Here is a 25,098-nt window from a genome sequence, read left to right as displayed (position 1 = left end):
GAATCAAGTTGGGAACAAGTGATACTTGTACAAACAAATATTCAAACTATGTACCCTCAGCCTACCTTTTTACCTACTTTTATTTCTACCTCTGTATAAGCAAACCATTACACCTACATGTACCTTTATACAGCCAGAGGTTCCAAGCATTGTAAAAAAAAGCGAGTACAAACTCAAACTATGTACCCTCAGCCTACCTTTATACCTACTTTTATTTCTACCTCTATACAGGCATACCATTACACCTACCTCTATACAGCCAGTATACCATTACACCTACCACTATACAAGCAAACCATTACACCTACCTCTATACAGCCAGTATACCATTACACCTACTCTATACAAGCATACCATTACACCTACCTCTATACAGCCAGTATACCATTACACATACCTCTATACAAGCATACCATTACACCTACCTCTATACAGCCAGTATACCATTACACCTACCTCTATACAAGCATACCATTACACCTACCTCTATACAGCCAGCATAACATTACATCTACTCAACACAAGCATACCATTACACCTACCTCTACACAAGCATACCATTACACCTACCTCTACACAAGCATACCATTACACCAACCTCATGCCGATGCGAGGTTAAATTTTAACTCACTCACCCCATACAAGCATACCATTACACCTTCCTCTGTACAGGCAGTGTACCATTACACCTACATCTATACCGCCAATATACCGGTATACCATACCAGGTACGATATATTCATAACAGCCTACCTTTATCCCGGTTAGAACTTCATTCATGAACTTCAGCCTCTGATCCTTGACAGTTAGGCGTTTATTGTGGAACTTCCTCAGGTAAGTCGATATCTTGAAATTGATTGGCGCCAGGACTAGCATGACGGTGATGCCGGCAAAGATTGCGACCCCGATTGTCTGATACAGGAAGTAGAGGCCAACGCTGAGCATGAGTGGTGCCGACCACAGCACCCACAGGCTGCTGGTGACTTCTTGAACACGTGCACAGTCCACGGACATCATGTTGACGATGGCGCCGGTCGTGTACTGTCGCCTGGATTCATTGTTCATAGTCAGGGCCTGGGAGACCAGAGGAACCAAACCGAAATCATAAGAATTACTGTGTTTATGTTCAATGGAGAATTAATCTTCATAAAGTCAGGGCTAAGCTGTTTTAACATCCAAACTTGCTATATAATGTCATTTAAAACATATTTAACGCGTTTTCATTTTCTTAACAATAAAAATGAAAATGAAACTATCCATTCCTACCAGGTACACCCATTCACTGCTTGTCCAACATTTTCACATTTCAGCTATTGAGTAATAAACCCAGACAGCTTAAAAAAAAGAGAGTCAGGTTCAATTACACACTAACCGCTTGACTGCCTGGCTGATCAAAATGTAACTGAAAAATAGTTCTGTTTCAGCTTATATAGGGAGACATTTTACCTTCCTATACGACCTCTAAAGATCCGGGTTAGACAAGGTCTTCAGCACTCCAATCTTGCCGGAGGAGCGACTATCCTTGTCGAAAGCGGCGATAAACGCGATCAGGTGGTCAGGCTCACTGACTTGGTTGATGTGTATCATTTTATCCCAATTGCTTGGATCGACGCTCATGATATCAATAATTGGATTGCCTTGTTCAGATTTTGTACAGATCGCCTTTATATAACCAACCAACAAACAAACAAACCTTCTTATACACAGCAGTGACAAGGGCAGTCTTGATCTTCAGGCCGATGTTGAAGGAGAGGAAGACACACTGAGACAGGACAATGGACTGGAACATGGACACAAGGAAGAAGGATGCGACGATCACATACCCCTTCCAGTCCGTCTTGCTCCCATGGTGCTCCACATACCAGATCAGCTTCCTGAAGGGAGGGAGAACACATGGTTACATATATGTCTCTTTGTCATCTTCTTCATGCTAATAACTTGCTTCAATTATACTTTTCCAAAATAATTTTCCTACAGACGATTTCTTCTTGGTGTTGCTCCTTCTGTATCCGTATTAATTCAATACTAGAATAAATTCTACGGGCATTGTACTTACTTGAACAACACTGGGCTGGAAGAGTTCTATATCTGACACACTTACTTGAACAACACTGGGCTGGAAGAGTTCTATATCTGACACACTTACTTGAACAACACTGGGATTTGAGTCATATCTCTCACATTTACTTGAGCAACACTGGGCTGGGTGAGTCATGTCTCTGACACATTTACTTGAACAACACTGGGCTTGGAGAGCCATGTCTCTGACATACTTACTTGAACAACACTGGGCTGAGAGAGTCATATCCCTGAGACACTTACTTGAACAACACTGGGTTGGGAGCGCCATATCTCTGACACACTTACTTGATCAACACTGGGCTGGAAGAGTTCTATATCTGACACACTTACTTGAGCAACACTGGGCTGGGTGAGTCTTATCTCTGACACACTTACTTGAACATCCCTGGGCTGGAAGAGTTCTATATCTAACACACTTACTTGAGCAACAATGGGCTGGGTGAGTCATATCTCTGACACATTTACTTGAGCAACACTGGGCTCGGTGAGTCATATCTCTGACACATTTACGTGAGCAACACTGGGCTGGGTCAGTCATATCTCTGTCACACTTACTTGAACAACACTGGGCTGGAAGAGTTCTATATCTGACACACTTACTTGAGCAACACTGGGATTTGAGTCATATCTCTGACACATTTACTTGAGCAACACTGGGCTGGGTGAGTCATGTCTCTGACACATTTACTTGAACAACACTGGGCTTGGAGAGCCATGTCTCTGACATACTTACTTGAGCAACACTGGGCTGGGACAGTCATGCCTCTGACATACTTACTTGAACAACACTGGGCTGGGACAGTCATGTCTCTGACACATTTACTTGAACAAAACTGGGCTGGGACAGTCATGTCTCTGACACACTTACTTGAACAACACTGGGTTGGGAGAGTCATATCGCTGACACACTCACTTGAACAACACTGGAGTGGGACAGTCATGTCTCTGACACACTTACTTGAACAACACCGGGTTGGGAGAGTCATATCGCTGACACACTTACTTGAACAACACTGGGCTGGAAGAGTTCTATATCTGACACACTTACTTGAACAACACTGGGCTGGAAGAGTTCTATATCTGACACACTTACTTGAGCAACACTGGGATTTGAGTCATATCTCTGACACATTTACTTGAGCAACACTGGGCTGGGTGAGTCATGTCTCTGACACATTTACTTGAACAACACTGGGCTTGGAGAGCCATGTCTCTGACATACTTACTTGAGCAACACTGGGCTGGGACAGTCATGCCTCTGACATACTTACTTGAACAACACTGGGCTGGGACAGTCATGTCTCTGACACACTTACTTGAACAAAACTGGGCTGGGACAGTCATGTCTCTGACACACTTACTTGAACAACACTGGGTTGGGAGAGTCATATCTCTGACACACTTACTTGAACAACACTGGAGTGGGACAGTCATGTCTCTGACACACTTACTTGAACAACACCGGGTTGGGAGAGTCATATCTGACACACTTACTTGAACAACACTGGAGTGGGACAGTCATGTCTCTGACACACTTACTTGAACAACACCGGGTTGGGAGAGTCATATCGCTGACACACTTACTTGAACAACACTGGGCTTGAAGAGTTCTATATCTGACACACTTACTTGAACAACACTGGGCTCGGTGAGTCATATCTCTGACACACTTACTTGAGCAACAGCGGGAAAAGGAACTGGACTAGATCAGCACAGAATCTCAGCAGATGAGCCACCAGCAGTTCACTACCGTACATCCTGAATAAAACTTTGACCAACGTCCACTTCTTGGCTTGACCTGTCCAGGAGGACGTCTTCTTGTTCCTGATCTTCACACCAGGGTGTGTGTCGAGCTCAGTGTCAGTGATAGCAGTTCTTACTCCCATTTCCAGGAAACCCTCCTTCTCTGCTGTGTCTGCAGCTTCAGTCTTCTTGTTCCGGATCTTCACACCAGGGTATGTGTCGAGCTCAGTGTCACTGGTCGCCCTCTTCACTTCTAGTTCCAGGAGACACTCCTTCTCTGCTGTGTCTGCAGCTTCAGTCTTCTTGTTCCGGATCTTCACACCAGGGTATGTGTCGAGCTCAGTGTCACTGGTCGCCCTCTTCACTTCTAGTTCCAGGAGACCCTCCTTCTCTGCTGTCTCTGCGGCTTCAGTCGTCTCCTTTGATGTGATAGCTTCTTTGCGGTCAATTTTGTTTCTAAAATAATGTAGCGTTATTAGCAATAAACGGTCTTTAATTTGTTTTTAAAATAAAATTGCCATTGCATTATGGGTAAGTGTGGCGGACCATGCCGTCTTCCTTTGCAGTAAAAATAAAAACCACTTTTGCCGATGTATATGATAGAAAAAAGTAGTTTGGCAGATTAAACGTTACACAAACAAGAAGAGCAGTGTGTTATATGTGTACGTTATAAATTATGTTTTGACCTGATGAAAAAAATACCTCTACCATCGCACATTTATAATAAAACCAGGCCAGCTTGATTCTTTAAGCTATTTTTTTATGACTCGATCTTGGTCATAAATGAATTCAAAGACTGGTACCAAGTGCTTTAAACTTTAAAATGCCATAAATGAAGTTACACAATCAGTGAAAAACATGTTTGTTATGTTTTCGCCTGCCTGCACTCGTGCTGGTTGAGGTTGGAGATGATAAACACATAATAACAAAAAAAGGATTCCCTTACTGTGAACATACTGCATAATTTGCTGGCAAGAATTTTGTAATGATTTGCTATAGATTAAAGCGAGGTGAAATGGTACTTACCGTTGTGGCTAGTCTTATGACTGTATCATACCTTGCTGACACCAATTTCATGCAACATTTGTCATAATATGTTTCTATAATCATGGTGTGGGAGAAAAGCTTCTTTGACATTTCAGATTTTTCTTTGTTTACAAAATGTATCTCAGTATTAATTTATAAATTGGTCTCTTGCAATTTAACCTTGTGTAAGCTCATGTTTGTGTTGTTAACACCTACATGTGTATGGTTTCAGAGGTTTCACTAAATGTTTAACATTTCACACAGCAAAAAACTGCCACCACATGTGATAATTATTACATAACAACACACCTTTATGTCATCTCTAACAACCAATATACCTTTAAACCTACCTCTATATAACCAGCATTCATTAACACCTACCTCTATACAACTAGTATACCATTACACCGACCTCTATATAACCAGCATACATTAACACCTACCTCTATATAACCAGCATACATTAACACCTACCTCTATACAACTAGTATACCATTACACCGACCTCTATATAACCAGCATACATTAACACCTACCTCTATATAACCAGCATACATTAACACCTACCTCTATACAACTAGTATACCATTACACCCACTCTATATAACCAGCATACATGAACACCTACCTCTATACAACTAGTATACCATTACACCCACTCTATATAACCAGCATACATGAACACCTACCTCTATACAACTAGTATACCATTACACCTACCTCTATATAACCAGCATACATTAACACCTACCTCTATATAACCAGCATACATTAACACCTACCTCTATACAACTAGTATACCATTACACCGGCCTCTATATAACCAGCATACATTAACACCTACCTCTATACAACTAGTATACCATTACACCTACCTCTATATAACCAGCATACATTAACACCTACCTCTATACAACGAGTATACCATTACACCTACCTCTATATAACCAGCATGCATTAACACCGGCCTCTATATAACCAGCATACATTAACACCTACCTCTATACAACTAGAATACCATTACACCTACCTCTATATAACCAGCATACATTAACACCTACCTCTGTATAACCAGCATACATTAACACCTACCTCTATATAACCAGCATAAATTAACACCTACCTCTATACAACTAGTATACCATTACACCCACTCTATATAACCAGCATACATGAACACCTACCTCTATACAACTAGTATACCATTACACCCACTCTATATAACCAGCATACATGAACACCTACCTCTATACAACTAGTATATCATTACACCTACCTCTATATACCTAGCATTCATTATACCTACTCTACACAATAGTACTGACTATGTTTTAAGTACTGACTTCGAAGTGAGTGCGTTCATCTCCTGCTGCCACTCCGTGTTAAATGGGGGGACTGTGACCTCGCTCTTCAGACTTGAAGGTAGGTCCCATAGATCGCTGGCTGTAATTGGCTGTCTCCAGCCTCTCCATACCAACCTGGGAATAATGGAAACCCTGCACTGAACCTTAAGTTCGGGAGTAGTCGGTTTGGAACAGGACATGAACATAGGGCGTAGTCAGTTAGGAACTGAACCTGAACACTTGGAGGAGTCACCGTGTTCACCTGAACCAGATCATAGGGAGGAGATACTGCGAGAACTGAACCAGAATATAGGGAGGGGTCACATAGGGAACTGAACCAGAATATAGGGAGGGTGACATAGGGAACTGAACCAGAATATAGGGAAGGGTCACATAGGGAACTGAACCAGAATATAGGGAGAGGTGACATAGGGAACTGAACCAGAATATAGGGAGGGGTCACATAGGGAACTGAACCAGAATATAGGGAGGGGTCACATAGGGAACTGAACCAGAATATTGGGAGAGGTGACATAGGGAACTGAACCAGAATATAGGGAGGGGTCACATAGGGAACTGAACCAGAATATAGGGAGGGGTCACATAGGGAACTGAACCAGAATATAGGGAGAGGTGACATAGGGAACTGCACCAGAATATAGGGAGGGGTCACATAGGGAACCGAACCAGAATATAGGGAAGGGTCACATAGGGAACTGAACATAGGAATCTATAGTCACTGTTGAAGAGAACCAGTACATAGGGAGGAGTCACAGTGTTCAACGTAGTCACTGTTGAATTGAACAGAGCATCAGGAGAAGTCACTGTTGACATTGAACCAGAACATGAGAAGGGACATCGAACCAGAATATTAGAAGCCATAGTCACTGTTGAATTGAACAGAACAAAAGGAGAAGTCAATGTGGAAATTGAACCAGAACATGAGAAGCTTTAGTCACTCTTGAATTAAACAGAGCATAAGGAGAAGTCACTGTGGACATTGAACCAGAACATGAGAAGCTATAGTCATTGCTGAATTGAACAGAACATAAGGAGAAGTCACTGCGGAAATAGAACCAGAACATGAGAAGCTATAGTCACTGTTGAATTGAACAGAACATAAGGATAAGTCACTGTGGACATTGAACCAGAACATGAGAAGCTTTAGTCACTTTTGAATTGAACAGAACATAAAGAGAAGTCACTGTTGAAATTGAACCAGAACATGAGAAGCTTTTGTCACTGTTGAATTGAACAGAACATAAGGAGAAGTCACTGTGGAAATTGAACCAGAACATGAGAAGCTTTAGTCACTGTTGAATTGAACATAACATAAGGAGAAGTTGCTGTTGACATTGAACCAGAACATGGGAAGCTTTAGTCACTGTTGAATTGAACAGAACATAAGGAGAAGTTACTGTGGACATTGAACCAGAACATGAGAAGCTATAGTCACTGTGGAAATTGAACCACAACATAAGGAGAAGTCACCGTGGAATTGAACCAGAACATGAGAAGCTATAGTCACTGTTGAATTGAACAGAACATAAGGAGAAGTACTGTGGAAATTGAACCAGAACATGAGAAGCTTTTGTCACTGTTGAACTGAACAGAACATAAGGAGAAGTCACTGTGGAAATTGAACCAGAACATAAGGAGAAGTCACTGTGGAACTGAACCAGAACATGGGAGGAGGGAGTCTTTATAGGGAGAGAGGACACTCGGCGATTTCCGCTGGATTTCAAGCACAATTTCTGCGCATGCATCTGATGAATACCACATGTGTTGCCAAATTTATGCTCTCACCAGATTGTGAATTAACTCAGGGAAGGAGCTTCAAAGAGTCTACTTCGAGACAGAAAAGGTGAATAATACCTTCTTTCTTTTTGTGACATATGAATTTAGTAATTATCGTGAAATTGCTTTCTTTCTATTTGCAATGATTTGTCATCAACTTCGGCCATCTTGAAGCTGTGAGACTTAATAGTTGACCGTTCATTTTGTTCGTGAAAAAAGGTCTTTGTCACACTTCCCTGAATTCCTCATTTGGAATATTTCTGAAATTGAAAGTCATATTATGGTCGTTTAAAGTTGATTTTTTTTCTTAAATACTCCGTTCTCATTTGGTTTCAAAGACATTGCATTGTCTGTTACATGGTGCGCTGGCTTCGCCGGCGATGTCCATACATAGAGAGTTTTGTACTTGCAAAAACAACTTTTCACACTTTCCTGGATCCTTAATTTGGAATATTTCTGAAGTTAAACTGATATAAGGATCGTTTAGAGTATGTTTGTTTTCAACAAAATATTTTGTGTTGCTTTGGTTCGAAACCGATATCAATTACACGTACATTGTTTTTTAAAAGTCTCTTTTATATTGATACCAGTGTTGATTTTTTTGTGTTTCAGAGGATGTGGATAGAACCCGTATTGACATCATGAGCAGGGACGTAACACTATCGGATTAAATTTTGGCTGTTTTCCCTGGTTTCAGGCGCTACCCTGTTGCCGTTTTCGATTATTTACGAGTTACCCCGTAAACCACTGAACGGAGATATTCCCATTTTTCACAGTCACGCACTGAATCTGCCATGGATCATGACCACCGGCCGTCGAGGCACGCACTAATTAACAGATCCATAATGAGGCTTATAAAATAGAACAATTCGTTCACAGGCAATGACTTAAAATATAGTTCGGGCGGGCGGTGTCTTTTTTTGCTTGTTCAAACTAGTATGTAGCCAAATAAACAGTTGTGTACTATCATCTTTGGAAAGGGCCTTCCTACAGAAATGAGCATACAAACTCATATTGCCTCTATAACCATAACGCGAGATACACAGTAAACCAGTGCGCATGTAAAGGGAAGTAACTGCGTGCTATATTGGATCGCATTGTTTGTTTTCCAGTGTAAAGAGTGAGACTGTGAGTTACTCTATCCTGTTATCCAGTGTAAAGAGTGAGACTGTGAGTTACTCTATCCTGTTATCCAGTGTAAAGTGTGAGGCTATGAGCTACTCTACCCTGTTATCCAGTGTAAAGAGTGAGACTGTGAGCTACTCTGTCCTGTTATCCAGTGTAAAGTGTGAGACTGTGAGCTACTCTACCCTGTTTTCCAGTGTAAAGAGTGAGACTGTGAACTACTCTACCCTGTTATCCAGTGTAAAGAGTGAGACTGTGAGCTACTCTGTCCTGTTATCCAGTGTAAAGTGTGAGGCTGTGAGCTACTCTACCCTGTTACCCAGTGTAAAGTGTGAGACTGTGAGCTACTCTACCCTGTTATCCAGTGTAAAGAGTGAGGCCGTGAGCTACTCTACCCTGTTATCCAGTGTAAAGAGTGAGACTGTTAGCTACTCTACCCTGTTTTCCAGTGTAAAGAGTGAGACTGTGAACTACTCTACCCTGTTACCAAGTGTAAAGTGTGAGACTGTGAGCTACTCTACCCTGTTATCCAGTGTAAAGAGTGAGACTGTGAGCTACTCTACCCTGTTTTCCAGTGTAAAGAGTGAGGCTATGAGCTACTCTACCCTGTTATCCAGTGTAAAGTGTGAGGCTGTGAACTACTCTACCCTGTTTTCCAGTGTAAAGAGTGAGACTGTGAACTACTCTACCCTGTTATCCAGTGTAAAGAGTGAGACTGTGAGCTACTCTGTCCTGTTATCCAGTGTAAAGTGTGAGGCTGTGAGCTACTCTACCCTGTTACCCAGTGTAAAGTGTGAGACTGTGAGCTACTCTACCCTGTTATCCAGTGTAAAGAGTGAGGCCGTGAGCTACTCTACCCTGTTATCCAGTGTAAAGAGTGAGACTGTTAGCTACTCTACCCTGTTTTCCAGTGTAAAGAGTGAGACTGTGAACTACTCTACCCTGTTACCAAGTGTAAAGTGTGAGACTGTGAGCTACTCTACCCTGTTATCCAGTGTAAAGAGTGAGACTGTGAGCTACTCTACCCTGTTTTCCAGTGTAAAGAGTGAGGCTATGAGCTACTCTACCCTGTTATCCAGTGTAAAGTGTGAGGCTGTGAACTACTCTACCCTGTTTTCCAGTGTAAAGAGTGAGACTGTGAACTACTCTACCCTGTTATCCAGTGTAAAGAGTGAGACTGTGAACTACTCTACCCTGTTATCCAGTGTAAAGAGTGAGACTGTGAACTACTCTACCCTGTTATCCAGTGAAAAGAGTGAGACTGTGAACTACTCTACCCTGTTTCCAGTGTAAAGAGTGAGACTGTGAACTACTCTACCCTGTTATCCAGTGTAAAGAGTGAGACTGTGAACTACTCTACCCTGTTATCCAGTGTAAAGAGTGAGACTGTGAACTACTCTACCCTGTTTCCAGTGTAAAGAGTGAGACTGTGAACTACTCTACCCTGTTTTCCAGTGTAAAGAGTGAGACTGTGAACTACTCTACCCTGTTATCCAGTGTAAAGAGTGAGACTGTGAACTACTCTACACTGTTATCCAGTGTAAAGAGTGAGACTGTGAACTACTCTACCCTGTTTCCAGTGTAAAGAGTGAGACTGTGAACTACTCTACCCTGTTATCCAGTGTAAAGAGTGAGACTGTGAACTACTCTACCCTGTTTTCCAGTGTAAAGAGTGAGACTGTGAACTACTCTACCCTGTTATCCAGTGTAAAGAGTGAGACTGTGAACTACTCTACCCTGTTATCCAGTGTAAAGTGAGACTGTGAACTACTCTACCCTGTTTCCAGTGTAAAGAGTGAGACTGTGAACTACTCTACCCTGTTTTCCAGTGTAAAGAGTGAGACTGTGAACTACTCTACCCTGTTATCCAGTGTAAAGAGTGAGACTGTGAATTACTCTATCCTGTTATCCAGTGTAAAGAGTGAGACTGTGAGCTACTCTACCCTGTTATCCAGTGTAAAGAGTGAGACTGTGAGCTACTCTACCCTGTTATCAAGTGTAAAGTGTGAGACTGTGAATTACTCTACCCTGTTATCCAGTGTAAAGAGTGAGACTGTGAGCTACTCTACCCTGTTATCCAGTGTAAAGTGTGAGGTTGTGAGCTACTCTACCCTGTTATCCAGTGTAAAGAGTGAGACTGTGAACTACTCTACCCTGTTTTCCAGTGTAAAGAGTGAGACTATGAACTACTCTACCCTGTTTTCCAGTGTAAAGTGTGAGACTGTGAGCTACTCTACCCTGTTATCCAGTGTAAAGAGTGAGACTGTGAGCCACTCTACCCTGTTATCCAGTGTAAAGTGTGAGGTTGTGAGCTACTCTACCCTGTTATCCAGTGTAAAGTGTGAGACTGTGAGCTACTCTACCCTGTTATCCAGTGTAAAGAGTGAGACTGTGAACTACTCTACCCTGTTTCCAGTGTAAAGAGTGAGACTGTGAACTACTCTACCCTGTTTTCCAGTGTAAAGAGTGAGACTGTGAACTACTCTACCCTGTTTTCCAGTGTAAAGAGTGAGACTGTGAACTACTCTACCCTGTTATCCAGTGTAAAGAGTGAGACTGTGAACTACTCTACCCTGTTATCCAGTGTAAAGTGAGACTGTGAACTACTCTACCCTGTTTCCAGTGTAAAGAGTGAGACTGTGAGCTACTCTACCCTGTTTTCCAGTGTAAAGAGTGAGACTGTGAACTACTCTACCCTGTTATCCAGTGTAAAGAGTGAGACTGTGAATTACTCTATCCTGTTATCCAGTGTAAAGAGTGAGACTGTGAGCTACTCTACCCTGTTATCCAGTGTAAAGAGTGAGACTGTGAGCTACTCTACCCTGTTATCAAGTGTAAAGTGTGAGACTGTGAATTACTCTACCCTGTTATCCAGTGTAAAGAGTGAGACTGTGAGCTACTCTACCCTGTTATCCAGTGTAAAGTGTGAGGTTACGAGCTACTCTACCCTGTTATCCAGTGTAAAGAGTGAGACTGTGAACTACTCTACCCTGTTTTCCAGTGTAAAGAGTGAGACTGTGAACTACTCTACCCTGTTTTCCAGTGTAAAGTGTGAGACTGTGAGCTACTCTACCCTGTTATCCAGTGTAAAGAGTGAGACTGTGAGCCACTCTACCCTGTTATCCAGTGTAAAGTGTGAGGTTGTGAGCTACTCTACCCTGTTATCCAGTGTAAAGTGTGAGACTGTGAGCTACTCTACCCTGTTATCCAGTGTAAAGAGTGAGACTGTGAGCCACTCTACCCTGTTATCCAGTGTAAAGTGTGAGGTTGTGAGCTACTCTACCCTGTTATCCAGTGTAAAGTGTGAGACTGTGAGCTACTCTACCCTGTTATCCAGTGTAAAGAGTGAGACTGTGAACTACTCTACCCTGTTTTCCAGTGTAGAGAGTGAGACTGTGAACTACTCTACCCTGTTTTCCAGTGTAAAGAGTGAGGCTGTGAGCTACTCTACCCTGTTCTCCAGTGTAAAGAGTGAGACTGTGAATTACTCTACCCTGTTATCCAGTGTAAAGAGTGAGACTGTGAGCTACTCTACCCTGTTATCCAATGTAAAGAGTGAGACTGTTAGCTACTCTACCCTGTTATCCAGTGTAAAGAGTGAGACTGTGAACTACTCTACCCTGTTTTCCAGTGTAAAGTGTGAGACTGTTCGCTGCTCTACCCTGTTTTCCAGTGTAAAGAGTGAGACTGTGAACTACTCTACCCTGTTTTCCAGTGTAAAGAGTGAGACTGTTCGCTACTCTACCCTGTTTTCCAGTGTAAAGAGTGAGGTTGTGAGCTACTCTACCCTGTTACCAAGTGTAAAGTGTGAGACTGTGAGCTACTCTAACCTGTTATCCAGTGTAAAGAGTGAGACTGTGAGTTACTCTACCCTGTTATCCAGTGTAAAGAGTGAGGCTGTTAGATACTCTACCCTGTTTTCCAGTGTAAAGTGTGAGGCTGTGAGCTACTCTACCCTGTTACCAAGTGTAAAGTGTGAGACTGTGAGCTACTCTACCCTGTTATCCAGTGTAAAGAGTGAGACTGTGAGTTACTCTACCCTGTTTTCCAGTGTAAAGAGTGAGACTGTGAACTACTCTACCCTGTTATCCAGTGGAAGGTGATCTTACTGAGAAAGGCTGCGGATGTCTCGGGACACGGTTCCTGGAACATACAAGCAGCGTCAAGTTTGCGAGGCATAGAAACCAGAAAGTGTCATTTCCCGAAAGAATTTGTCGCTAAATGAGGACGGTGATATTATACACTGATGGCAAATTGTTACTTTCTGTGACGAGACTGTTGAAAACTTGTAGTCACCGCGTGCCCTGCTCAACCTTAATCACCATGTCTCCTGTGTAAACATCCCCTGAAGATCCGGGTTAGAATAGGTCTTCAGCAACCCATGCTTGCCGTAAAAGACGACTATGCTTGTCATAAGATGCGACTAACAGGATCTTGTAGTCAGGCTCGCTGACTTGGTTGATGCATGTCATCGATCCCAATTGCGTGGATCGATGCTCATGATGTCAATCACTGGATTGTCTAGTCCAGACTCGATTATTTACAGACCGCCGTCATATAGCTGGAATATTGCTGAGTGTAGCGTTTAACAACGGACAAACACACTAACAATCTAACAGCGTAAGACGTTCTTGACCTCAACCCTGCTGACTTAAGTCGATTTCTTCATGTCTGTGATGACCATGGGCATCCAATTCTCCTTCAGACAGGTGCTGGGTGGCACGGATGGCCCAGTCGTCTAAGGCGCCGCGATTCGCTGTGCAGAGTTGCGTCCCTTGGGCATGCCAGAAACCTATGATTGTGGGTTCGAATCCCGGTTCGACCCGATTACGTTTCTAGGTTTGTCAGCACCATACTCGTGCTCGTGGGTTTCACCGAAATGGTAAACGTCTAAGACCTGCATCACTTCAGGCTTTCCTCCCATATTAAGCTGACACGCCGTGATATAAGTGGAATATTGTTAAAAGTGACGTTAAACCCAACTCACTTACTTACTCAGACATGTGCTTATGGCTGAGGGTTGTCGCCTAACCAAGCGTGCTGACGTTACACGAAACCACTCAGACCTTGGGCAGTTCTTGATCTCATTACACATGCCCATGTTTCTGGACATTCCTACATCAAGCATGCAAATTATTCGCCACCTTTAGTCAGACAATCTCCTACCATACCTGATGAACATAAACAAAGACTAATGATGCGCGTCGGAACTTCTAGCAAACATTAAAATCTTAGCAAGACAGTAACCATTTTCTCAGGTGTGTATATTGAAGAAGAGATAACACTGCCACGACAAGTAGTTGTGAATTTACAGAGATGGGTATCTACAAACATTTTGGCATATCATAGAACACTTGATTGTCTACCATACCATGCAAATAGTCCACTGACAGCTGTCCAACAACAGATGTACCCACATCATCCCTGGTACCTACCAGCTTCACTGACACCACTGACGCCACCCGAACACATCACATGTTGACAGGCAGCTGTGCAGTAAAATGTTTGTTTATTGCAAGCAATTTGTTACACCTGTGACAGAGCTTACCTTTGATCCACTCTTCTTGTGAACTGGGAACCTCTACTGAAGCTAGATCATCAACTTGGGGCACCTGTGACAGAGCTTACCTTTGATCCACTCTTCTTGTGAACTGGGAACCTCTACTGAAGCCAGATCATCAAGTTGGGACACCTGTGACAGAGCTTACCTTTGATCCACTCTTCTTGTGAACTGGGAACCTCTACTGAAGCTAGATCATCAACTTGGGGCACCTGTGGCTGAGCTTACCTTTGATCCACTCTTCTTGTAACCTGGGAATCTCTACTGAAGCTAGATCATCAAGTTGGGACACCTGTGACAGATCTTACCTTTGATCCACTCTTCTTGTGAACTGGGAATCTCTACTGAAGCCAGATCATCAACTTGGGGCACCTGTGACAGATCTGACCTTTGATCCACTCTGTTTGTGAACAGAGAATCTCTATTGAAGCCAGATCATCAAGTTGGGGCACCTGTGACAGATCTGACCTTTGATCCACTCTTCTTGTGACCTGGGAATCTCTACTGAAGCCAGATCATCAAGTTGGGGCACCAGTGACAGATCTGACCTTTGATCCCCTCTTCTTGTGAACAGGTAATCTCTACTGAAGCCAGATCATCAAGTTGGGACACCTGTGACAGATCTTACCTTTGATCCACTCTACCTGTAAACGGGGAACCTCTACGGAAGCTGGATAATATATTTGGAGCACATATGACAGATCTTACCTTTGCTCCACTCTGTTTGTGAACTGGGAACCTCTACGGAAGCTGGATAATATATTTGGAGCACATATGACAGATCTTACCCTTGCTCCACTCTTCTTGTGACTGGGGAACCTCTCAGCAAATAGATGGAGGACAAATTGGGAGAAGAGGATTGCGTAACCGGTGAAGAATAGTATGAGTCTGGCAACAGGGGGCTTCGCCTGTCAAACACATTTACAGAATATCACCAGTGTACTTTAAATGAATAAATAAATATGTCATGTTATAATTCTCATACTGAGGAAACCCATAGCATAGTGGGGACACCCATATCAAAGTGAGGATACTCAGATCGTACTGAGAACATCCAGATCCCACTTTGAAAATATTGAGCATACGTAGTGCATCCAGATCATGTAAGTGAGTGGGTTAATATTTAACGACGCCCTGGCATTTTTACATCCACATATTTCTATTTACAATTGTTTAAAACACGGAGTAGGAGCCACAAAGCTAGGCCACTACGCTGAGTATCATTGAGTCCTCCTGCAGGGTCACATCAGGACACCTAGAACACACTGAGGACACCCAGTCCACACTGAGGACACTCCGGTCACACTGAGGACACTCCGGTCACACTGAGGACACCCAGTCCACACTGAGGACACTCCGGTCACACGGAGGACATCTAGACCACACCGAGCACACCCAGATCACACCAAGAACATTTAGAGTGCACGGAACAAACCTAGAGCATACTGGGGACACCTACAGCACCCTGAGGATACCTGCAGTACCCTGCGGACACATAGAGCACGATGGGGACACGTAGACCACACTTAGGAAACCTAGAACTCACAGAGGACACCCAGAACACACTGAGGACACCCAGATCACACCAATTAGGACACAGTAACTATGGTTAGACTCACCCACTGAATGATGTATGTGTAGAAGGGGATGATGTTGCAGGTGACAATCAGAAACCAGAAGATGAACAAGATACAGGAACTTGACAGCCCCTTCCTCTGTGACTGTAGTGTTAGGTACATACATAGCACCTGCAACACAACATGATTAGCATATGTAACACAACATGATTAGCACCTGCAACACAACATGATTAGCACCTGCAACACAACATGATTAGCACCTGTAACACAACATGATTAGCACCAGCAACACAACATACACAGCACCTGCAACACAACACGCAGAATACCTGAAACACAACACGCAGAGCTCCTGCAACACAACACGCAGAGCACCTGCAACACAACACGCAGAGCACCTGCAACACAACACGCAGAGCACCTGCAACACAACACGCAGAGCACCTGCAACACAACACGCAGAGCACCTGCAACACAACACGCAGAGCACCTGCAACACAACACGCAGAGCACCTGCAACACAACACGCAGAGCTCCTGCAACACAACACGCAGAGCACCTGCAACACAACACGCAGAGCTCCTGCAACACAACACGCAGAGCACCTGCAACACAACACGCAGAGCACCTGCAACACAACACGCAGAGCACCTGCAACACAACACGCAGAGCACCTGCAACACAACACGCAGAGCACCTGCAACACAACACGCAGAGCACCTGCAACACAACACGCAGAGCTCCTGCAACACAACACGCAGAGCACCTGCAACACAACACGCAGAGCACCTGCAACACAACACGCAGAGCACCTGCAACACAACACGCAGAGCTCCTGCAACACAACACGCAGAGCACCTGCAACACAGCACACAAGGCACATGGAATGCAACAGAGCAATAGGTTAGGAAATAAGCCACAACAATATTTGTTTCAACAGCTTTGCATTTAAGCGATATGTAAAAGTGTCTTGAAAATATTAAGTTAGTACTTTAAGTACTTCATCACCTAGGCACTGACTGACCAACACGTACTCACAAAAGTGAGCATCTTCAGGATGTGAGCATGATAGGAGGCTGGGGAGGAGTTTGACCTAAAGATGGAAGCTGCAACGGCCATATCAACACCTGCCAGTAGAGCCAGGAGAGCACTCACAATCTGAAAACACAACCAAACGTGTGGTGTAACAATGTTGCTTAAAAATTGCTAACGGAATTAACTGCAAATATTTCTGAGTTTAGCGCCCTGATTTTTCAAGCATGTTTGGACAAATTCATATTAAATGGGAATGTTTTGGCCTGGTCTCAATGGCTCTGGGTGAAAGGAGTGATCTTCACCTTCAATATTGTTTAATCATTTACCAGATCACTTACTATAGCTGCAAGTATGTTACATTTATGACATTTCCATCCAACGTTTTCTGAATGTACATGTCATTACTTTCACTCTTTGTGTTTTATCTATTATTAGAAATGTTAACCCGGACAGGAGCCTCACAGGACATGTAGACATCAGAATACTGCACAGGGAGAAGAGAACAAAACACAAAACACTGCAGTAAAATATCAGACCTTTAGCCACTAATTTATATAGTTCTACTGTCATTTTAGAGCCGTTATAGGGCGCCTCTTACAGTGTGGAGGAGGCAAGGGCCCTGGGCTGATGGTTGGTTGGTTTGTTTGTTGTTTAACGCCACACTCAGAAATATTTCAGCTTTATGACGGCAGTCTGTAAATAATCGAGTCTGGACCAGACAATCCACTGATTGATATCATGAGCATCGACCCACGCAATTTGGATACGATGGCATGCATCAACCAAGTCAGCGAGCCTGACCACCCGATCCTGTTAGTCGCCCCTTGCGACAAGCATAGTCGCTTTTTACGGGAAGCATGGGTTGCTGAAGACCTATTCTACCCCGGCTTTTCACGTGTCGCTGGGCTGATAATGACAAGTCTGACTGTGCCAGGGTCACCTGACCTTTCCTTGTTGCATCTTTTTATATTAATCTGTTAATAATAGCTTTGAGTCCTGCCTTTTGGTTGTCTGCAGGTCTCAACTATCTGTCTCGGGTGCACAGCTTTAGTAGTACCCATATATAAACTAGTGTCCAAAAGAAACGATACCACCTGTTTGCAACGACATAAAAGAAAAACTAAACAATGCAGAAGTTTAGGATTGGTGTTATGCTTTTGAGAAATCCTATCACAACATCTGTACAAAAATTTCATTTCAATAAAATCTGTACAACCAATATGACAAGCCTTTAAAGATGGGTGGGGTCGAAAAATGAACATTTCGTTAGAGCACTGATCACAGAAACAACGGGAAATGTCACACCACACGTCTCAAAGTCAAGTCAGTAGCGGGTATGTCCACCGTGAGCATCAATACATGCAAGAACACGCCTACGGACTGATGACGTCAAACGTCTGATGACGTTGGGAGTGATGCGTTGCCATTCCTCGAGGAGACATCGTTCCAAGTCCTGGACGTTGACTGGAGGCACACGGCGACGTCGGATTTGCCGATCGAGGTGGTCCCATAAGTGCTCGATGGGATTCATGTCCGGTGAACATGCGGGCCATGGCAAAACCTGTACGTTGGCGTTGGAAAGGAAGTTCTGTGTCAATCTTGCTGTGTGTGGCCTTGCATTGTCATAATGGAAAAGGAGTCCACGAGGCTGTTGCTGATTAAAGGGCACCACAACAGGCCGTAGGATGCCATCAAGATAACGCTGTGCATTCAGGTTTCCACGAATTACGACAAGCATCGTTTTGACGTCACCACATATGCCACCCCAAACCATTAACCCTCCACCTCCAAACGGCCGGACCTGTTGGATACAGTTAGGCGCCAAACGTTCACCAAATCGTCGGTATACAAGCTGCCGTCCATCGTTTCTGAAGATGAGGAATCTGCTCTCATCAGAGAACATAACACGTGCCCAGTCCCGCCGTTGCCAACGTTGAACTCGCCTGGCCCAGATCAGTCTGTTGTTCCGGTGTCGAGGCGTCAGGAGCGGTCCGCGGTAGGGATGACGTGGCCGGATACCATACTGCCGTAGTCTCCTGTAGACGATCTGTCGACTGATCCTGTGTCCCAGTGCTGTAGCCGCCGTGGACGTCGCTGTTACGGTGCGGTTTCTCAGGTGTAATACCCGGATGTAACGATCTTCACGGGGCGTGGTTACTCGTGGTCTTACACTCCTGGGCCTGTCTGACGTCTGACCTGTCTGACGTAACCGCTGCATCAACCTGGTGATAGTGATGCGTGCGCAGCCCAACCTTCTGGCGACGTCGACGTGTGACGCTCCTTGTTGGACCATTCCAACGGCTCTCTCTCTCTCTCTCGATGGCTGTCAAACGTGGCATATCTTGTGTTCTTTTTGTTGCTGTGATATCAACGTGTCTGATCAGCCGTTTTATACAGTTTTTCTGCACGTGCAGAACATGCTAGAGAGGGAAATGTCACTTTCACGAAATGTACGTTTTTTCCCGGAAGTGATCACGTGTTCCCGGTATTTTTTATCGACTATGCTGTGTTTGGGATGTGCAATACGAATTGGCATGTTTTCATACTCGACAATTCACTTAGTAAAAAACAATTTTGAAAATAAGTTGGTATCGTTTCTTTTGGACACTAGTTTATATACATATATGAGGATCACCAGATATGCCCTTGTAGGCCAGACATAGAACCTTGAGTGTGAGACCCTGAACATACCTTTACAGTTTACACAACTATGACACATGACACTGTTGCTATTGGTACCTACTATCTTTGTGAGGGTGAGAGTAGACATGTGCTGGGCTGACGCCGGTCGTCGGTGGAGATGGAGGAGAAAGACCGGGAGAGTCAGCCACAGCCAGCCACACGGCACCCACACCAGCACTGTGTGATGGAAGCATGGTGAGAACTCGGGCCATGTGTTGTTCAACAACAGATCCACGTCCTGGAATACAGAACATATTATTGGGGGAGGACTGTCTTATGTGGAGGTGGAGGAGGAAGACCTGGAGAGTCAGCCACAGCCAGCCACACGGCACCTACACCAACACTATGTGATGGAAGCATGGTGAGAACTCTGGCCACGTGTTGTTCAACAACAGATCCACGTCCTGGAATACAGAACTTATTATTGGGGGAATACAATAAATAGCATTTCCACACAGCACCCCCACCCGAATCATGTAAAGGATGCAAGGTGAGAACTCGGGCCACGCGTTGATCACGTCCTGGGATACAAGACATTGCTTGACCCACAACATCTAACATGATTCAAGCTAAGCTAAAAAGAATAGCTGTTGGATGGCTGTGCTCCGGGGCAAATTCCCCAACCCCAAGTTTGGCTCAGAATAGCTTAAAACCGGTGATGTTAGTGCTCTGGAGCAAATTCACCAACCCCAAGTTTGGCTCAGAATAGGTTAAAACAGGTGTTGATGGTACTCTGGGGCAAATTCACCAACACCAAGCTTGGCTCAGAATAGGTTAAAACAGGTGTTGATGGTACTCCAGAGCACCAAGTCTGACCCAAACCTGGCTGTAGCACAGTACACACATTGTTACAACTAAACCCACCCAAACAAATCTAAACCACTAGTTAGACTAAACTACTAGTTAAACTAAACTATAACAGTGGGTTCGAATCCCGGTTCGCCCCAATTATGTTTCTAGGTTTGTCAGCACCATATCCGTCCTCATGGGTTTCACCGAAAGGGTAAACGTCTGAGATCGCATCACTTCGGGCTTTCCTCCCATATAAACATGACACGCCGTGATATAACAGGAATACTGTTAACCCTCACTCACTCACTCACTCACTCACTCACTCACTCACTCACTCACTCACTCCAGAGAAATCAAAGAGTTAATATTTTGTGATACCTAATTTGTTTTGTGATGCTAGCATGAATGATAAAGCTGTAGTAATCCTCCAGGTACAGATGGGATAAAACTGTAGTAAACCTCTAGGAACAAGTATGACAACAGTGTAGTAACCATCTTGGAACAATAATGATAACGTTGTAGTAATCCTCTAGGTACAGGTGGAATAAAGCTGTAATAGCCCTCTAGGTACAGGTGGGATAAAGCTGTAGTAACCCTCTAGGAACTAGTATGATACAACTGTAGTTATCCTCCAGGAACAAGTATGATACAACTGTAGTAATCATCTAGGTACAGGTGAGATAAAACTATAGTAAACCTCTAGGAACAAGTATGATAAAATGTAGTAATCCTCTAGATACAGGTGAGATAAAACTATAGTAAACCTCCAGGAACAAGTATGATAAAGCTGTAGTAATCATCTAGGCACAGGTGTGATAACATTGTGGTAAACCTCTAGGTACAGGTGTGATAACATTGTGGTAAACCTCTAGGTTCCGGTGTGACAAAGCAGTAATAATGCTCGTATTATAATCGCTATACAAGTATCAAACATTACCTCTCTCAATATTTGGTAATAAGTGTGTATTCCTAATCACTATCATCAGCGAAAAATAATTATAAATATTCTACAGTTTAAAGATTTTAAAGGTCTTATGACGCTTCTGCAGTTTGATCACCGTAATACAATTATAAATAAATAATCAATACCAATCAATATGACCACTCAAAATGTGCTATATGTCAATAGCTGCAGCATTCCATTAATTGAAGATGTTAAAGGCGCTATCCTATTTCTGGTCAAGGTGATATGAGTAATAATATAGTAAAAAATATTTTACATAAACAATATTGACCCATTGCATTCAGCTTCTGCACTCACAAGTATGAAATGTGATTTACCATCATGAGCCAAGAAGAAATCTAAATATTTCATTAGTTGTAGATTTTAAAGGCATTATCCCACTTCTGGTCGAGGGGACATGAGTAATGATACAGTTAAAAATCTCTTAAAATTAGCAATACTCACCCATTGCATTCAGATGCATTCTGCACACACGTTTGAAATGTCATTTACTATAATCAGTGAAAAGATCTTAGGACTCCATAAATTGTAGATTTAAAGATTTATTCTGTAACCAGGATTCTATATTTGATCTTCGGTTCAGGAGACAATACAACAGGAACAAGACAACTTGATGGTCAAAACGATGAGTTATTTAGTCAAATGTTTTCGAAATACAGTAATCAGTTACTTCACAAACGTACTTGAAGCAATCCGAAAACTGTGATATATTTTCCTAACTTACGTCTACCTTGTTCGGACCATGTCTCTCATACTTACACCACTGACAAAGCTCTGACACACATTGAGAACTTTAATATACATACACAGATACATATATATACATTTAAATAAAACGTTTACATACTATAATTATACTTCATACACAAGTAAACAATTATCAATTAATTATTTTTTAATTATATAAACATAACCGGGAGTGTAACTATCTTCTGGTCGAGGGGAAATGAGTAATTATATAGTAAAAGATCCCATAAAATTAGCACTATTCACCCATTGCATTCAGGTTCTGCTCACAAGTTTGAAATGTAATAAACTATCATCAGCCATAAAGAATGTAGGTAGCTTCAAATGTAGGATGTATGGAGTGTTCCCTCTGTTGTCTGCAGGTGTAGGATGTATAGAGTGTGCCCTCTGTGGTCTGCAGGTGTAGGATGTGTAGAATGTGTCCTCTGTGGTCTGCAGGTGTAGGATGTATAGAATGTGTTCTCTGTTGTCTGCAGGTGTAGGATGTATGGAGTGTGCCCTCTGTTGTCTGCAGGTGTAGGATGTATAGAATGTGTCCTCTGTTGTCTGCAGGTGTAGGATGTATAGAGTGTTCCCTCTGTTGTCTGCAGGTGTAGTATGTATAGAATGTGTCCTCTGTTGTCTGCAGGTGTAGGATGTATGGAGTCTGCCCTCTGTAGTCTGTAGGTGTAGGATATATAGAGTGTTCCCTCTGTTGTCTGCAGGTGTAGGATGTATAGAATGTGTTCTCTGTTGTCTGCAGGTGTAGGATGTATGGAGTGTGCCCTCTGTTGTCTGCAGGTGTAGGATGTATAGAATGTGTCCTCTGTTGTCTGCAGGTGTAGGATATATAGAGTGTTCCCTCTGTTGTCTGCAGGTGTAGGATGTATAGAATGTGTTTTCTGTTGTCTGCAGGTGTAGGATGTATGGAGTGTGCCCTCTGTTGTCTGCAGGTGTAGGATGTATAGAGTGTTCCCTCTGTTGTCTGCAGGTGTAGGATGTATAGAATGTGTTCTCTGTTGTCTGCAGGTGTAGGATGTATGGAGTGTTCCCTCTGTTGTCTGCAGGTGTAGGATGTATAGAATGTGTCCTCTGTTGTCTGCAGGTGTAGGATGTATAGGGTGTGCCCTCTGTTGTCTGCAGGTGTAGGATGTATGGAGTGTTCCCTCTGTTGTTTGCAGGTGTAGGATGTATGGAGTGTTCCCTCTGTAGTCTGTAGGTATAGGATGTATGGAGTGTGCCTGTATCTGATTGTCATATATTTCTGTCAAACCCTTACTATTCATGACTATTTGGCAGCAACATGGTTAGCTGATCAACCTCAAAACTCTTCTTGTTATGTAATTTAAATCCTGCATGTTGGCACATTGTCCAATAGAATAGAAAACAAGAAAACATTCCTATTTTAGGGCACTTGTTCACATCATAAGCTTTCAAGAAATCGGCTTTAAGAGTGAATGCATTTAAACTTCTTGTACGTAATGATATGAGTGTTCTTTCAACAGAGGGGCGGTCGGGTAGCCTAGTGGTTAAAGCGTTCGCTCATCACGCCGAAGACCCGGGTTCGATTCCCGACATGGGCACAATGTGTGAAGCCCATTTCTGGTGTGATATTGCTGGAATATTGCTAAAAGCGGCGTAAAACCATACTCACTCACTCACTCTTTCAAAAGCCAGAATCTACACAGACGTTGATTTGTCAAATATGCTACTTTCAACTACTGGAAGATGTTTTTGTTTTGGAAGCTGCATTATAGGTTTGCCACATCATTATCTTTGAGAAAGTCAATCGTAGTGATAGTCATAGGTTATCTGTAACTTTGGACATATTCTGTTGACAAGCGGGCTCAATAAGACGTTCGATATGAGCCCTATATCGTGAATCACAACGGTATAAGGATCTATACGAAAACCTCGCCTTTACAGACATTATTATCCATAAATTGTCTTTACTTTGTCATCCACCAAATTCTAAGTGACACAACAATCAAACAATTCATCCGTCGTCTCCATGGGGACAGGGCAATCAACAGCATTAACAGCCTCACAGTTTCCTGGAAAACAGTATAAAATAGCAATACACCTGGTGGAAAAATTAAAGATAAAAATATACAAATGTATGAATGACGTATGCTATCCCAAAATAATTACTTTTCAGAAATAGTGTTAGATTCTGATGATTTAATTATCAATTTCCCTTTTCCTTATTCTTAAAGAAATAAACCAAAACACATTCACTGAGCTAGAGACGATAATTATAGAAATTTAAAACAGTGTAAGAGAAAACGTCAGAAGTATAAATGAAAGTATGTTATCAAGTCTTTCAAAAGATGAATTTTATCTTACAAAACTACTAGATGATGAGATACATGGAATACAGATATGACATTTAATCCAAAGGCCGAATGAGAAAAAAAGCATCCAATTATTTCTGACTTCTTGTGATTATAAATTATACAAGTAACTGTTTACTCTTAGAAAACAAATAACAGACCATGTGTTTTCTCAAGATATTTTTTTAATTGTTTTGGAAAGATGTAGAAATGTGGAATTATAGGCATATTAAATATATAAAGAATAACAACCAAATGTTGTTTGTTGTCAAATGAATAGTGATTTCATAGCATGTATTCATAACCTAAT

At 42.8% G+C, this 25,098-nt stretch overlaps 1 protein-coding gene across 1 annotated transcript in view; it reads right to left on the bottom strand.

The window, feature by feature from the left end:
- The window catches only part of LOC124120153 (multidrug resistance-associated protein 1-like), a 64,505-nt gene that overhangs the window by 30,232 nt on the left and 9,175 nt on the right, over nt 1-25,098 (bottom strand). Inside the window, exons 2-10 of the mRNA XM_048398633.1 lie at nt 20,035-20,211; nt 17,295-17,414; nt 16,296-16,424; nt 15,465-15,584; nt 13,198-13,259; nt 6,195-6,329; nt 3,757-4,281; nt 1,694-1,874; nt 754-1,074 (exon numbers count right to left, since the gene is read on the bottom strand). Coding sequence (XP_048254590.1) covers nt 754-1,074; nt 1,694-1,874; nt 3,757-4,281; nt 6,195-6,329; nt 13,198-13,259; nt 15,465-15,584; nt 16,296-16,424; nt 17,295-17,414; nt 20,035-20,211 — 1,770 coding nt within the window. The remainder of the gene's footprint in view (nt 1-753; nt 1,075-1,693; nt 1,875-3,756; nt 4,282-6,194; nt 6,330-13,197; nt 13,260-15,464; nt 15,585-16,295; nt 16,425-17,294; nt 17,415-20,034; nt 20,212-25,098) is intronic.

The sequence above is a fragment of the Haliotis rufescens genome, unplaced genomic scaffold (assembly GCF_023055435.1).
Source record: "Haliotis rufescens isolate VD_foot unplaced genomic scaffold, xgHalRufe1.0.p SCAF_18, whole genome shotgun sequence".
Taxonomy (NCBI): Eukaryota; Metazoa; Mollusca; class Gastropoda; order Lepetellida; family Haliotidae; genus Haliotis; species Haliotis rufescens.
The sequence above is the reverse complement of the archived record's forward strand: the minus strand, read 5'-3'. Positions and strand labels throughout refer to the sequence as shown.